Source organism: Zingiber officinale, chromosome 7B (assembly GCF_018446385.1).
Source record: "Zingiber officinale cultivar Zhangliang chromosome 7B, Zo_v1.1, whole genome shotgun sequence".
Classification (NCBI taxonomy): domain Eukaryota; kingdom Viridiplantae; phylum Streptophyta; class Magnoliopsida; order Zingiberales; family Zingiberaceae; genus Zingiber; species Zingiber officinale.
In genome coordinates, this window is record NC_055999.1 from 107,633,543 (window position 1) to 107,650,729 (window position 17,187).

At 38.5% G+C, this 17,187-nt stretch overlaps 2 protein-coding genes across 2 annotated transcripts; one reads left to right on the top strand and one right to left on the bottom strand.

Moving 5' to 3' along the window:
• Window positions 1–6,871: 6,871 nt before the first annotated feature.
• LOC122006784 (histone H2B) lies at window positions 6,872–7,583 on the bottom strand. The gene has a single exon (XM_042562405.1). It carries the CDS (start codon window positions 7,518–7,520, stop codon window positions 7,050–7,052), a length of 471 nt encoding a protein of 156 aa, XP_042418339.1. The 5' UTR covers window positions 7,521–7,583; the 3' UTR covers window positions 6,872–7,049.
• A 668-nt stretch (window positions 7,584–8,251) lies between these two features.
• On the top strand, window positions 8,252–11,351 carry LOC122006783. Its single transcript, XM_042562404.1, has 4 exons — window positions 8,252–8,484; window positions 9,048–9,223; window positions 10,018–10,210; window positions 10,946–11,351. Exons 1-4 carry the CDS (start codon window positions 8,397–8,399, stop codon window positions 11,173–11,175), a joined length of 687 nt encoding a protein of 228 aa, XP_042418338.1. The 5' UTR covers window positions 8,252–8,396; the 3' UTR covers window positions 11,176–11,351.
• The last annotated feature ends 5,836 nt before the right edge of the window (window positions 11,352–17,187 follow it).

Sequence of the window (17,187 nt, forward strand, 5' to 3'; positions counted from 1 at the left end):
TCCACCTTATGGACAGCCGTGGAGTAGGAGTTTTATCTCCGAACCACGTTAAATCAACTTGTTAGGTTTGCTTTCTCTTGTTAGTATTTGTTTTTGTATTTCCGCTGTGAACTAACATTATAGGAAGCAATCGATTTGGGTGAGGCGCTATTCACCCCCCTCTAGTGGGTGTCAAGGTCCCAACAGTTATGGCGGTAGGGTTCAGTCAACCGTAGAGGAGCTTCACGGCTTCCCTGGGGGTGGCGTCACTTCGTTGGTGGTTGAGGCTTTAGGGTTCGGTTGGTCATGGCGGAACATCGCTGGTGGCAGATCTCTACTTCGTGCGCCAGAGGAGTCGAAAGAAGTCTCTGGGATCAATTACGTCCTTCCAAGGAAGGAGGAGATCAACACCTAGAGATCTCGAAACTGATCGAAAATGGATGGTGACGGAGTGGGCTGGTCACGTCGTAGCGGCGGGTTGGGGAAACCCTAGGAAACGAGGGCGACATTGGAAAAGTGAAACATGAAACTTGTGTACACGCCGCCAGTGGCGGACCGACTTCAGCCCCCCAGCGTGGCTGCCGTCCATTGAAGATCGTCGGACGGTAAGAAAATTTCCGAGCGACTCAAGAGGCTGAGGAGGCTTCAGCCTCTCCCCACCTGGACGCCGCCCACGGGCCACGACGAGTCGACGCTTGCTGCCAGTGCCGGTGTGCGGACCGTGCCGGCGCGTCGCGGTGCCGCTGCGGGCCTGCTGCTCGCCTGTGCCACTGTGTCTGTGCGGTGTGTGCAGGTGTGGTGCCAAGACGAAGGAGGCGTTTTTTTTTCATAGCATTTTTAATTAAATAAGATATAATTTAATAAGTGGGCCCAAGTGCGCAACGTTAAATAAATAAAATAATAATAAAAAAAGTAAAAACATTAAACACGTCCTCTGCTTTTATTTTCTTTTTCTTTAATTCTTTGCCAATTGCCGATTTGCCCTCTTCGCTACTCCTTCCTCTCTCACTCCAACTCTCCTCTAAGGCTCCAATCCTCCAACCAAGTCTCCAAGTGCGGTAGTCGGTGCCTCTGAGCCTCGGGCCCTCGGTGGAGTCGCGGATCCGCGGTCTCGCTCGCTAACAACCAAGCGGCGACAAACCGGCAAGTCGGCAATCAAATCTCTAAGGCTCCAAGCTCCAACGTCATTTTTCCATAAGGTTTGAACTTAGATTTGTTGTGTTTTATTTTTTTTTTTACAGTTTAATTTTTTTTTTGGAAATGTACAGAATACCATTTTACTTACCATTGAAGTTTAGTTTTCTATTAGATTGGTAATTTTTCATTATTATTTGACTTTTTTTACAAAATGTACAGAATTACATTTGTAGTTTAGTTTTCCATTACTATTCTATTATATTGGTACTTGGTAGTGGTAGTTTATTAAAGTTTTAGTTCAACTGTTCAACATATATTTTTTCATTACATAATTTATTTTTAGTTATTTATTTGTGTAGGATATGGAGAGATTTTTTAAACGAACTCGTAGTTCCGGGTCTAGCTCCTCTAATGAGACGAATGTTATTGAACAAGTGGAAAGTCAATCCCGTGTAGAATTAAATTTGGATGATATTGTTAGTGAGCCGGGATTACGAAAACCAATTGAAGAATTTGATATTGCTATTCGAGATCAAGCTCGAAGAGAGTATGTGCTCCGAGGGCCTTGTCAACCAAATGGTCATGTGTATCCGAAAACAACTTTTGGTAATCAAGAAAGAAGTTTTCAAGGAACTTGGTATAAAAAATATACATGGCTAGAGTATAGCATATCAAAAGATGTTGCATTTTGTTTTTAGTGTTATCTTTTCAAACCGTTAAATAAAGAAAATGTAGATAATGCCTTTATAAAAGATGGATACAACAATTGGAAATGGGCATTAGAAAGATTCAATCATCATATGGGGACTGTGAATAACTGTCACAATGAAGCTAGAATAAAGTTTGAGGCTTTTCAAGATCAAAGGCATAGTGTGGGGAATATTTTACGAGTACATAGTTGCGATATGGAAATTGATTATCGCACTCGTTTAACAGCAATGTTGGATGTGACACGCTTTCTATTGAAGCAAGGGTTACCTTTTCGAGGACACGATGAGTCAACTAGTTCTTCAAATAGAGATAATTTTCTTGAGTTGCTTGAATGGTATAGTCAACAAAATGAAGAGGTTTCTAAAGTTATAAAACAAAATGCTCCTGCAAACAATCAATTGACTTCCCCAAAAATTCAAAAGGATTTAACACGTGCTTGTGCTTCAAAGATCACACTTGCTATAATCAATGATATTAGAGATAAATTCTTTTTTTTGATGGTTGATGAGGCTCGGGACAGTTCAGTGAAGGAGAATATGGGAGTTATTTTGGGTATGTGAATAAAGAAGGATGTGTAATTGAACGATTTCTTGCGGTTATGCATGTGCCTGACACTAGTTCTCATTTTTTGAAAATGACTATTGATGCTTTATTTGTACAACATGGTTTATCATTATCTAGATTGAGAGGCCAAGGATATGATGGAGGTTCAAATATGCATGGCGAGTTTAATGGATTGAAATCCCTGATACTACAAGAAAATCCATTTGCAATGTATGTTTATTGTTTCTCTCATCAACTCCAATTAGTTCTTGTTGTTGTTGCCCATGACAATTTTACTGAGTGAATTTTTTGGGTATATAACCATGATTGTGAATATATCTGGAGCATCTTGTAAGAGGAGAGATCCACTTAGAAAGATTCAACATGATAAGATAATTGCTGAATTGGAAAGTGGAGAAATTATTAGTGGAAAAAGAAAAAATCAAGAAACTAATTTAGCAAGACCTGGAGATACTCGTTAGGGATCACACTACTTAACATTACTTAGTTTATGCTCTATGTGGTCTTTAGTGATAGAAGTGTTAGGAAATGTACATGATGATGCCTCTTATTCTGCGAATAAAGGTGTTGCTGCATGTTTAATTGAGATGATGGAGAGTTATCAATTTGTTTTTGTGTTACATTTGATGAAGTATATATTGGGAATTACAACTGAGTTATCACTTTCCCTACAACAAGGGGATCAAAATATTATTCAAGCCATGTCCTTGGTTAGAAGTGTGAAATGTCGACTACAAGACTTCAGGGAAGATGGATGGCAGATAATTTTGGAACAAGTTAACACATTTTGTGAATTGAATATGATTCCAATACTTGATATAGAGGACAACATGCTAACTCGTGGTCATGGCAGGTGTAGAGGGCAACTCATCACCAATTTTCATCATTATCGTGTGAAGATTTTTTGTCAAGTATTATTTCTAAAAATCTATTTTTTTGTTAAAGAGATTTCATTGATTATTAATGCTATCATGGTTGCAAATTTGAATGCTAGGTTGTTGATTTAATTATACAAGAGATGAATAATCGTTTTTCAGAAGTTAGTACGGAATTGCTTGGTTGCATATCATGTCTTCATCCAAGAAATTCTTTTTCTCAATTTGATATTCACAAACTCATCCATCTTGCCGATTTTTATCCCGAGGACTTTTGTGGTACTGATTATTTATTTTTGGAACAATAACTTATGAGTTACTTTTATAATCTGCGGGATGATCCTTACTTTTCTTCAATTGATGACTTAGGAATTCTTGCTCAGAAATTGGTTGAGATTGAAAAACATTTGGTGTTCCCATTGGTTTATCGTATGATAGAGTTGACATTAGTTTTACCAGTTGCAACTGCTTCGGTTGAACGAGTTTTTTCTGCAATGAAGACTGTGAAGACTGATTTACACAATAGAATGGGAGATGAATGGATGAATGACAGTCTAGTTATATATATTGAAAATGATATTTTTTCTACAATTGAAAATGAGCAAATATTACAACATTTTCAACGAATGCAGTCTCGTAGAATCCGATTATCTCTTTTTGTACCAACTCGTCGGCCGTCGCAGACTTTTGTGCCAACCCAGAAATGAAGCTCACCTATGGAAGAAAGATAGACTAATCTTTCCTAAACTTCTAGTTTTTTCTTACAAGTTAGATCAAATGTTCTCAATGTTAATTTATCAGGTTATGGTCTTATGGAGATTTGGTCGAGTATTAAGTGGGACAATGGAAAGGCTCTCAGGTTCTAGTCTCTTGGACACTTGGTAAACTCTAACAATATCATTTTAATCACATATTATAAGTATTAGTATTGCAGTCTGTTATATGGTTTAAATGAGAATCCTAAGTATTCAACAAGATCAATTGGTTGCGATTAACTTAATAGGCTAATAGCTTTTGCATGGAGAGTGTTTCATGTTGTTAGTTATCAAGTGGGTTGCAAAATGAGATGTACAACTATTTCTTATTGCTTCTATATTGGCAGAAATATTTGTTATTAAAGTGTTCTTTGTTTATCGTTGATTCCTCAAAATTGAACCTCTTTTTTTGCCATGTTCTACACTATTTGTTATGAGAATTTCATGCATATTATGATTTATGTAAGTGACGTCATGTTTATTTGGCTGCAGTTTCTGCAGCAACGTATATTATGCAAGAGTTAGAGCCTTAGAGGGTTCAACACACTGGAAATGAATAGGCTAGAGCTTAACTTCTTTGTCAGTTAGATTTCAGACTTCATGTGTATAGTTTCTGCAGCATCGTATATTATGCAAGAGTTGATGTAAAACTTTAATTATTAAATATTTTTATTTAGTCTTACAAAAAAATATCTATACAATTCAGCCCTCCTGAATTTTTTTTTCTGGTTCTGCCCCTGCACGCTGCTCCCCGCTGTTGTGCGAAGCTTGAGTTTTTAATAAAAGACTTTGTCTCTTTTTTCCACGTAGGATATAATGACTCATTTTCGTGCATTTTTTTCTTTCAGCATATCATTTCTCATTACAAAATAGGTTGCAAGAAAGCATATAAACAACAAAAGTGTTCTTTTAAAAGAAAGAAAAGACAATGCAGCAAAAACTTAGATTTATGTTACACATGAGAAGATTTTTAATGTCAACTTCATTCTTTTTTTACCACACCATATCTCATGATTTTCTGGCTACTTGTTCTGAGCTTTCAGTTATTTGTAGTTTCTGTTGAAAATTCTGAAGCACTGCTACGTTATGGATCCGCCCTTGTTCAAGGTGCAGGCAATGTTTTCTGGTACGATGCTTTAATGTGTTACCAATATCTTTGGGTTAGCAGCATATGCTGCAGTAGTCTTTTATATCTGTGAATGAAAATAGCAAATAACTTATTTTAGTTCCCCTCGTTGTATGTAATAACTTGCTGGCATCAATGTCTTACATATTCATGAATATCCTAGTTCCTTTGTGTTGGTTTCCTGCAAAGCTAATTAGAAAGCTGCCTACTTAATAATTTATTTAGAAAAATCAAGAAATCATATGGTGCAAAAAAAAAAAAAAAATAGTATGAACAATCAATCTTGTAAGATGTAATATTCTATCCAAACAGCTCCCTGTTGACATAGTTACAATAGTATCAGTTTCATATCCTTATTGTCAGTTACACTTTAGTCTACCTGCATTTGCTGGTCTTATATTGGTCCATTAGTATGATATTGGCCAGTTTAATTAAGAATTACTCGAGTTATGCAAACACAGCTCCTCTACATCTTATTGAATTCTCACTCTACCCTTAATTTATGATTTTGGTGAATCTAGCTTTCAAGTTCGTTAGGAGTTTAGTTTATCTTGGATATTGATTCATCTGAATTATTTTCTGAAATATATATGCAGAATTATATTTCTGACAGCCTTGTTTTTTTTTTTTTTTGCTTTATCAAGATTGACATCGAAACAAATGGGAGGATATTTTCATCACTGTTCAATGTAGGTCAAGGCTTCTGGCTCCTTTCAAACAATTCAATTAGTGTTTAAGCTCAAACGTCAACAATATTGTATGTTATTTTCTTTTCAGTATCTTCTAGAGGAAGTTGCTCTTGTACCGGAGCGAAGCGCTAAGATATCTCTGCAGGTTTTGCTTTCTAATTTCTTAACTGTACGTGACATTTTTGTTTTGTTCCTGACCCCCCAAGTATCAAAGTTTAATTTCTGCAATCTTGTTGCCATTGATTTTCCTTTCTAGGCCCGTCGAGATCTCTACCTTCTCCTTTCAGGTTCTTATTCTTCAACGATGCTGGTGTTTTTTCACTACTTCTAACACCACTTCCAATCTTATTATGATCTCTCATTTGATTTCTTAACTTTGCAACTATCAGATGACTCTTGAAATTTTTTTCCACTTTCCCAAACGCTTTCTTGATTGGAGGCCACGCAGATCTATTTGTGATCGAACTTACTGATCAGGTTTGTCATTCTTGTACCGGCCTTCATTTGCTTACAAATAGGCAATACTAGCTATCACAAATGCACTGCTGCAATACTAGGTTTGACATGTATCCAGCAGTTCAATTTTCTTTTAATACAATGTTCCAAACTTCCAACCGAAAAAAAATGATCTTGGTAGATTCAATCTTTAATATCACCTACAACTTTATAGGTCTAGAGCTGAGAATGACAAGTACAAGACTAAAGACATGTCCTTACAGCTTCAATTCTCTTGGATCTTCTCTTTAAAGTAATCTCTCGCTCTTTTATCTTCAACTGCAACAATCTTCTAAGAATCTGCAGAGATCATCCACATAGATTTAACTTAAACGTAATGCTAATTTGTTTGTTCTGTTTTTCGCAGTCACAAATGGAGATAATTCTTGTTAATGAGATTTTATCCTCGATCACAAACATAGAGGCCATTTAAGCATCATTTGCATTTGTATTTATTTATGTGAAGTGAAAGCTATGCGATATTTGCATTTGCTAACATCGCAATCGTTCTGATTGTTTCAGGACCAGTAAAACCGCTCATCCGTTAAAAGATCAAGCTTCCATTGCTTCGACATTGGCAAATACTATATTACAATAGCATCGATCCACCTGGGAACGGCAACAAAAGAAGGTAAAGAAAACATGACTAGAGAACCCCTTCAATCCAACACCTCTCAAAGATTCAAAGGTTTTTGAAACCCTAATGAGCATCATTGCTTCAAGAACTTGTGAATTTGGTAACAGCCTTCGTGCCCTCGGAGACGGCATGCTTCGCCAGCTCACCAGGTAGGACCAGGCGCACCGAAGTCTGGATCTCGCGAGAAGTGATGGTGGGCTTCTTGTTGTAGCGGGCGAGGCGAGAGGATTCCTGGGCGAGCTTCTCGAAGATGTCGTTGATGAAGGAATTCATGATGGACATGGCCTTGCTGGAGATCCCAATGTCCGGATGGACCTGCTTAAGCACCTTGAATATGTAGATCTTATAGGTTTCAGTGCCCTTCTTCACCTTCTTTTTTTTCTTATCGCCGCTGGCTGCCGCACCGTCCTTGGAAGGCAGGCGCTTCCCGGCCTTAGGTTTTTTTTCCGCAGGGGCCTTCTCGGCGGCAGCCTTCTTCTCCTTCTCCTCCGCTGGTTTATCGGAGGAGGCGGGCTTCTTCTCCGCGGGCTTCTTCTCCGCCTTGGGCGCCATGGGAGATCGCAATCGAGGGAGCTAAAAAAGAGAGATTGGGCGAGCAGACGACTTAGATCGAGATGATGAAAAAGTAGATGGGTTGGGGCGGTTTATAAAGACGAGAGTAGATGGCGGTGATTGGTAGACTCCAGTTCGGTTCGGATGGATGAGGTGTTTAAGTTATGGAACGTCGGATTAGGTTATAGGTAAGACAATATGGACGGTAGTGATCGTGGAGTTCATAGTTTGCAGAAGCGGTCCACGGACTCAAAGCAAATATCCGATTGGATTAATTGAACGCTCTGTTCAACTATATGGAGCGGCCCAATTAGTATGGGACTTTATTAGGCAATTCGGAAAAAAAATAATTTGTAATAAATTTTTTTAATTAATAATTTATATATACATATTTTGTGGGCATTCAAATTTGATAATTTTATTAATTAGATGCGATTAAAAAAAAATCAAACAATATGCAACAACAAAGGGAGGGAGGTGTCTTATTTCTCTTCGCTCACAATTGGTTAATCTAGCATTTCCTAGATTTGGTGTTTCGAGTCGAGCCTTCGTACATACCAATCATCTTATTTGTCGATCGATTGGTGCTAAGCTAGGTCAGGAATTCAGGTCGGATCTCGGCGGGCACGAGTGGCTGGCTAGAGTTCTTAGCTCTCTCTGAAACCCGCCGCACGTAACAGGGTAATGTTATGTTACTACAAGGATGGGACCCATGGGCCGAGGGGGTGGGCCAAGCAAGCAAAAACCATTCGTTTACATTATTTTTATTTACAGCGTCTCGATCTAAGTCTTCCTCCGATTTCTACCTTCGCTCGCTTGATTCGTCTTTCTCTCGATTTCTCTCGATCTCTCGCGATCTGTTAAGCTCCGATCGGTATGCGGAGAACTCGACGGCCTCCGAGCTCGTCGATCGCAGTTGCTCGCCTTTGCCTTGTCTTGCACGTCTTGGTTTGCTCAATTCCTGGTAACAAGTCGCCGCTCTGTTCTCTCTGTTTCCCCTTTGATTTTTCTTTTCTTTTTGTTTTAATTTGATTTATTCATCAATTTTCTTCCTTCTTCTCTGTTGGCCTGCGGACTTCAATTCTGTTTATTATGATTTTATATTAAATAAACAACTCGTTGTTGTAGCTATATGATTGTTTAGGTAGTATCTGATGTTAAACCACGGAATCAGGTTTGTTACCTTTTGTTCATCTTAAACAAATTTTGGCGGAGAAGGTGGGGACTTATTGGGAAGGTACGATTAGGAACGTGTTTCGTTAGAAGAACATTAAAATTAGTTTTTTATATATAATAATTCATATGTTCTTATATTTTGCGGTGTTAAATGGCTTAATCCGATGTTCTTGTAATGTGCTTCTGCTACTTGGGATTCCTAGGTTAAGTAATAAAGCATTTTATCATCCTTGCTGAACTCGAGGGGTTTCATAAGGAACATAGAACCATGAAGTTTGTAAATTCTTGCTTGTAAAATTGTTTGATTGGACTTTGATCTCACGTTGGTAGCTTTTGGTTTTCTTTTTCCAGGAATTTTTTCATCAAGGATTGTGAGCTTAGGTTCGATTGCGATATTCACTACTCATGAGTGGTTTCCTACCAAACCAATTGTCTACTTTCGCTGTCAAGGAGAAAATAAGACCTACTTGCCTGATGTAAAGCAAAAAGACATTTTGTACACTTTCAATGGGGATGAATCTTGGCAGGTTTGTGGTAAAATGAGATTTTTATCATTTATGTTCTATTTTTGTTTTTTTTTGCATATATTTGGTCAGTATTTCAAATTTCATCTGCAAATTTTAGTTTGTAAATTGTAGCAGAGGTTGAAGTAGATTGGATAATTTTCTCCAAAAAATTGTGTTAGTGTCATATGTGCATATTTTATTCTTGTCTATCTATGTATACCTGTGTACTTAATGTATATTAGCTTTCAGTACCACACTATATTGTCGTTTTAACTTATGAATTTGGTCTAAATTTAACTATTTCCAGATCTAGATACATAAATTCCTTCTTAGATTTGCACATCATATTGGGAAATAAACCACCCTTTGATTGTGTTTCATATATTAAATATGTTTTGCTGCACTTTCCTTGTTTGCAAGGCCTTCTTAATGTCTTCATATCGAAGAGATATGATTAATATATTTGATTGCTTTAGTTAGTTATTGCATATTATTGCTATATGCATTATCCAAATATTCCCATCTATATCTTCCTTGTTTATGAACCAAACTATGAACACCTTCATTGTGGGGCAGATTGTATCGGGTAATCTTAGTGTGCAAATTTTGCTAGCACTGCTTATCTCCTACCTTTTGAATCAGGACTGGAAAGTCTTGACTCTTATAAAATTTGTAACTTTTCTTGTACAATTGTTTTCATCTTCACGTTAATACTATCTCGCATCATTTGATCATTTCTATTATTCACACTTGTACTGCATTTAATTTGCTTATCCAAACCAAGTTATCATTATCCATTGTGTGTTCTTTGGCAGCCCCTTACAGAACTTCCAGAGAAGAAATGTAAAAGGTGTGGTGTTTACGAAGAGGACACATATACATCTGATGATGTATACGATGAGTGGGAGCTGTGTGCTGGAAATTTCGTCAATGGAAAATATTTGCACTCCAAAGACAATCAATTCAACGCTTCATTCATATGCCCTGAGTGCACTACTTCATCTGATGGTAAGTGACCTGAACATTAAATAACTCAAAGCAATATGACTATTAGTGGTTATAGTGAATATTATTACAGAAGATGGTTTGCAGGCAGTAAAGCAATTCCTGGGAACTGAAACTAGTGTTTTTTTTTGTAATTAAAGGTGAATTTATCTGTGGTGCCCTTGTTAAATAGGAATGATAAAAAATACGTCCCAACTCATTTTTTTCTACAACATCTGCAATTTTTTCAGTGCAAGGAGGCCTAATAAATTGTCTGAAAGTTCATAATGCTCAAAATAAAGGCGCAAATTATTAGTACATCAACTTGCATCTCAAAAATTAGCACACAATTAAAACAAATTGATCTGAATTTTGACATTATATGTAGCTAGTTACCAGGCTTCTTTTTTATTAAAAAGGAGTTCATTTTAATGAAACATTAGACCTAAATTTGTAAATCAACTTGGGTCTGAGCACATTTGCTGATCAACTTGTTGCACCTTCAAAATAAGTAATTTTGTTATCTTTTACACACACTGTAGAATATCGATGCTTCTGAGCGATTGCGTTCAAAATTATGGTTTTGAATGTTTATTTATTTTTTCTTTGTAATCAGATTCATTATGGAAACAATATGGGAGAAACAATGAGTTGGAGCATTTGATTTGTTTAGGGACATTTTAGTCATTCCCATTAGCAAGGGCGTATTTTGTAGATTCACCGGAAATAATTTTGACTTGTTTGGATGGGTGTCTACAGTTACTACCAGCGACGCCACCGAGTCGAAGAATGAGGCCTCCGGCCAAACGAGAAGGAAAATAGCCATGATCGTAGTGGCATGCACATTGGCTGCTGCCGTAACTGGTGCTGCTGCGGTGATGGTGTACAGATGGTGGAGAAAGAGAAAGAGGGAGCAGGAGCAGGCACGCTTTCTCAAGCTCTTCGAAGAGGACGATGACATTGAAGATGAACTCGGTCTAGAACTTTGATTTATTATTATTTTTTCGTTTTGTTCTTTTTAATGTACGAAGGCCATAAACTTACTTTTGATTTTTAGTCACTTGTAATTAAAGGAAATAGAAGCATAGCGTTCAACTTTTTATGGGAAAGTTTTGGGACTTTCGTTCCAATGGTAAACTAATAAATTAAATCAGTATTTGACTCATTCTCTTGTCACATGCTTGGTTCAGGAATTTACATGACGCCCCCGGACAACAATCGTGTAGCTAGACGTTTGATGGATTAATCATGTATTCATAGTTTGATTCCAAATTAGAATGCATCGTGGGGTATTTTTCTTTAATAGGATGAAAAACTTAAGGGGTAGGCTCCTGAGGGGAGTCCAAATTTATTCAGGTATTTTTCTTTAATAGGATGAAAAACTTAGGGCATAGGTCTTTTATAAAAGTTAGGAGCGATAATAAGTTTACCCCTTTTTTTTCAAAAAAATACGAAAGACGATTTAAATAAAATGTGAATATCGACAATAAAAATCCGAAGACTAAGCACAATTGTCAGAGCAGCAAGACGTCGTGTCGTCAATGTTTCTAAGTGTGGCAAGAGTCGGAAAACTTGGAAGTTATTGATATATCGATCAGCATAGACATCAAATCTAGATCCATTGGATTGGTCTATCGATCCAGTCTTAGTTACTCCTATTCTACCACGTTGGCTTGTCAATAAGTCTTCTATTATGTCAGTAGCTCGATCCTTATACTTGATCGGTCCCTCTGCCATGTCATCCAATCAACTCTTATCTTCTCATCACATCAGCAGATAACCCTTATCATGTGCCATGTCAACAATCCGAGACCCAACCGGTCCACGTCAAATGTCACGTTAGCAGACTGAAGGACTTTTCTGACACATCTTCATTTGACCTACTGATTCAACTGATCGGCCTACCAATCCATCTTATCAGTCTATCGATCCTGCAAAACAAATATTAGCATAGTAAATAATAATATTACGAAATTTAAGTTCTGACAATCACATGACTGCCCGATTTTGACTTTAGAATTCGAGTGAATTCCTTAGTCGAATTAACGCTTAAGGATGTCCCCTTACAGAGGCTCATCCTTACCTGCTATTTCTTTTAAAAGAACCACACTACTCTAGAAGCTTACCTCAACTTATCGTTGGCCAAACTTGGGTTCTCCAGACTCATTTAGTCTTTCTCCATTTAGCATCGAATCATCTGACCCCCATAACTTCCTGACTTAATCTCCAATCCTCCCTGACCCATCAAGCTCTTCCTGCTATACATTCAGTCCACTGAACCATCTAGACTTCTCACTTGGTGTCCTTGATCTGTTAAGACTTTTGTCTAGTATCCTATCCATTTGACTTAGTAGGACTTCCTAAGTTGAGTCACATGTGTTGGCGTTGTAAGGTTGCAAATAAAGTCTCATATTGTAACACATGAAAAAGATCATGGATTTAAAAGAGGAAGATTTCTTCATTGCTATAATGTCTTTTGGATAGAGCCCAAAAATAAAACTATAAGGGTTTAGGCCAAAAGTGGATAATATTATATCATTATGGAGATATCTTAATTATTTTGGTCCTAACAATTGATATTAAAGTCTGGATCGTCAAAAGGTCTAACCGTCGACTGTGCACAAGAGCTATGGTTTAATCGAGCCATATGAGTAGAATATTGATGTCGAACAAAGGAAGTGGGTGTTGGTGCAGTCGACCTCTAGGGTTTTGATGTTTAGAAGTCCAATCGGGACTAGATGACTAACGAATGTAAGTCTTAACCAAAGGATAGGCAGGTGAGAAGTCTACTGAGTGACTAGTCCTAATTGGAGGTTAGACAAGGTGGAAGTCCTAGAGAGTGAAGTCAGACCCTAGTGAGTAAAGCTAGGTGGTAGAAGTCCTGGTGAGTGAAGCCAGACCCTAGTGAGTGAAGCTAGGTGGTGGAAGTCCTGGTGAGTGAAGCCAGGCCTTAGTGAGTGAAGCTAGGTGGTGGAAGTCCTGGTGAGTGAAGCTAGGTGGAGGAAGTCCTGGTGAGTGAAGTCAAATAATGGAAGTCCTAGTGAGTGAAGCTAGGCAACCTTAGGGGGAGATAACCCTAGGTTATACTTGAATTCTGTTAACACTCTTTTGCCTTATCTATTGTGCTAACTCAGTGTTGCAGGGGAGTTCAACTAGGTCGACGGGTTGACCAGGTAGCTGGCACGAAGACCAGACAGGTCAACGGGCTGACCAAATGTCTGGCAGGTAAGTTAAGGTAAGTCACTGGAGGCGAGTAACTTGGTGGGGATGTGTTCCCCGTTCGAGGGAACAGTAGACGTCAATCCAACTTAGATCCATTTCGGAAGTCTAAGTTAAGATATTGACTAGATTTTGGTCTCGGGGAGACAATATATAATTACTACTCTGTTTGATTATATTTATACTAACTTTTATTTTGCAGGGTAGTTTAATCTTTATTTTACCTCGGACTAACATTTTCTTGCAGAAAAAAGAATTTCTGGAAAATGGTGGTCCAGGCGCTCGGAAGGGATCCGGGCGCCCGGAGTTGGTCAGGGCACCCGGAGCACTCCTATATAAGGAGCCTACCTCTAGAGCTGAAATACAACAACTGCTTCCTACGACTGCTCTATTGCGCTCTGCTCCTGTGACGCGACGACGCTTCTCCGAAAACTTGCGGCTCAAGTTATCTTTAATTGTTGTCGGTATATTTTTTTTTCTTTTTAAACGAGTTATTGTAAACACTTTTCGAACTGCTAGTGAATTGCCCAACAAAAGCACTCGACGAGTGCGGGCCTTGGAGTAGGAGTCGACGAACGCTCTGAACCAAGTAAAACTAGTTCGTGTTAGCATTGTGTTTTGTGCTTTTTCCGTTGCTTACTCTAATTCGATAATGAATTTTCGATCGCTATTCACCCCCCCCCCCCCTCTCTAACGACTTCTACGATCCAATAATGGGGGGCTCCCATGTCCGGATCAAGAGGACTAGACACCAGGCATGAAGTCCTGGTGGATAGTTAGGCAGAGGAATCCTAGTAGGTTGGAGGGGGAAGGAAGTCCTAGTAGATCGGGTGGACTGAGGGACAAAAGACCTAATGGGCATGATTAGGCGTCAAACAGATAGAATTTCCGCTTGAGGGGGGTCTGTAATCCTTTGTTTGAGGAAGGACTGTTGGGATTGCAAGGTCTCCCATGTCCGAATCAAGAGGACTAGACACTAGGTAAGAAGTCATGGTGGACAGCCAGGTAGAGAAATCCTAGTAGGTCGGAGGGGCAAGGAAATCCTAATAGGTCGGTTGGACTGAGGGACAAAAGACTTGGTGGGTATGATCAGACGTGAAACAGATAGACTTTCCCCATAAGGGGGGGTCTGTGATCCTTTGTTTGAGGGGAATTGTTGGGATTGCAAGGTTACAAACAAAGTTTCACATTGGAAACACATAGAAAAGATCATGAGTTTAAAAAAGGAAGATATCTTCATTGCTATAATGCTTTTTGGATAGAGTCCAAAAATAAAATCATGAGGATTTAGATCGAAAGTAAACAATGTCATGTTATTGTAGCGATATCTAAATTTTTTTAGTCCTAATTGTTGGATCGTGACGGCTGGCTAGAAGGGGGGTTAAATAGTTTGCAAAATCAAAAACGAAAAACCCTTCTCGACTTTTTTTAAACTAACACTTGCAGAAAATAAATAAGCAGAAAGTAAAAGAAGAGGCTCACAAAAATTTGACTTGGTTACAACCGGAGAGGTTGTTAATCCAAGGAAAATATCGCACTAGTACTTCTTCAGGCGGAGAAGCCTCTTACAGCAATAACGCACAGAAAAATAGAAGTTAAACTACAACTGGAAGCGCACAAGTGTTGAAATACACAATCTCTGAGTTGATGAAAAGCTTCTGGACCAAGGCTATATTTATAGCCTTGGTCGGGGCACTCTGAAGGGGTTCCGGGCGCCCTGGGGGGATAAAACTTTATCCCCAACGAAACGGATTGCGCTTGATGCGATCCAATCAAAAAGCCACTTCCGAGCGCCCGGAATGGTTCCAGGCGCCCGGAATGGATCCGGATGCTCGAACCACTAAGTCAACCAGGTTGACTTTTTGGTCCGGACCTTCTGCTTCGGTGCTGCTCGCCTTGGTCCGGGTCTTCCACTCCGGCTCCGCTTGCTTGGGTGATCTCTGCCATCCGGAATAGGGCTCATCCGAACTCAACTTCCGGTCTTCTCGAGCAGGCTTCCACTCCGGCTTCCGTCCCTCGGAATCGTTGCGTGCTTCATTCTCGTCCACCAGTGTACTCATCCGCAGTCTTCGTCCCTCGGTTGCACCCTGTGCCGACCTTCTCCCTAGCTGCGTCTCTTGCTCCCCGAGCATTCTTCCGCTCTAGCTTCTCATCCCTCGAAATCACCGCACGGTTCCTTCTAGTCCGCCGGTATACTCTTCCGCAGCGCCTCGTCCCTCGGACGCACCGCGTGCCGTCCTTCTCGCTAGCTGCGTCTTCCGCTCGATTACATGTGCTACTAAGTTCCTGCACACTTAGACACAAGGTTAAAAACACATAGGACCTAACTTAACTTGTTGATCACACCAAAACAACCTTGGAGTTCCAACAATCTCCCCCTTTTTGATGTGAGCAACCCAAGTTAAGCTAGGGTAAATAGACATAAAAATAAACTAACTAATTTTGCAATACAGTGCAAAAAAGATAGAAAATTTTGGTCTACCTCCCTCTTGACTTATACTTTTTCTTCTCCCCCTTTGATCACATAAAAAATTAGGGTTCAAAGAAAAACTCTAAGGGAAAAAAATTGTAACTCTAAAAAATTTGCAATAATTTTCAACGAAAGAAAATATTTTAAGTTAAAAGATTTCTAAGTAAAACGTTTAAGTAAGAAAATTTTCTAAGTAAAGTTTTAAGTAAGAGAATTTAAAAAAAAAAATCTGACTTGGGAAATTTTGTAAAAAAATTTTTTTGAAATTTTTTAAATAAAAATTTAAGCAAAAATTTCTAATTTTAGAAGAACTTTTATTTTTCTAAGTACAAGGTTTTACGCAAAAAAAAAAATTCTAAGTAAAAAAATGTTAAAGTACTTTTTAAAGCATTATTAAATTTCAACCTTAATGCTTTATCAAAAAGTTAATTAAACATTTTTATTTCAATATTTTAGCTTCCAGGTCGTGGCGAGGCACTAGGTCTTCTTAGTTATTGGAGCAACAATCACTTCCTTAGAGAAAGCCTCATAAAGAAATCTTAATGTCTAATTTTCTCGTTGAAAGCTCTAAATCTAATTAGTTCAAATTCAAGTCAGACAGGACTTTGGAACCCAATATATGTTCCAGCCTACTAGATTGATTAAAAATTTCTTAGGGGCATATCTTTTTGAAATGTTCCTAATTTGTCCCTTATGATATCTAAAATACCAATTTAAATTATTATATTTTCTAATATTGGTATTAGATGAGCATTCATGGTTTTTCAAATTATCATTTTCTACTTTTAATTTTTCATTTTCTAATTTAATCTTGTCGAATTCTTCTATAGGACAAGATTTAGCTAATATTATTTTTAAATTCTTAATTTCTTTTTCTAATTTACATCAGTCTTTAGTTAATAATTTAACAAACTTAAAGAGTTTATAGGGAGGAAGAGATCGTACTTGACTTACCTTGTCAATCTCGTTGTCTGTTTCTCCCCCTAAACTGCTACTGTCTTCCAACGTGGCTCCCCCTTCATCGATGCTCATTTCGGAAGAGCTTGAATCGCAGTCGTCATCTTGATGACTTGGCATTAGTGCAAGTCCGGAGAAGGTTTCAACTTCCGATTCGGACGACGTGTCGTCCCACGTCGCTTTTAATGCCTTGCGCTTTTGGACAGTCTTCTTGCTTTTATCCTTGTCCTTGTTCTTTAGCTTGGGGCAGTTGTCCTTGACGTATCATTCTTCGTCACAGTGGTAGCAGTCAGGGGCGGATCCTGAATTTTAAATTTAGGAGGGCCGTATGCTAAGTGACAAAAATAATTATCGT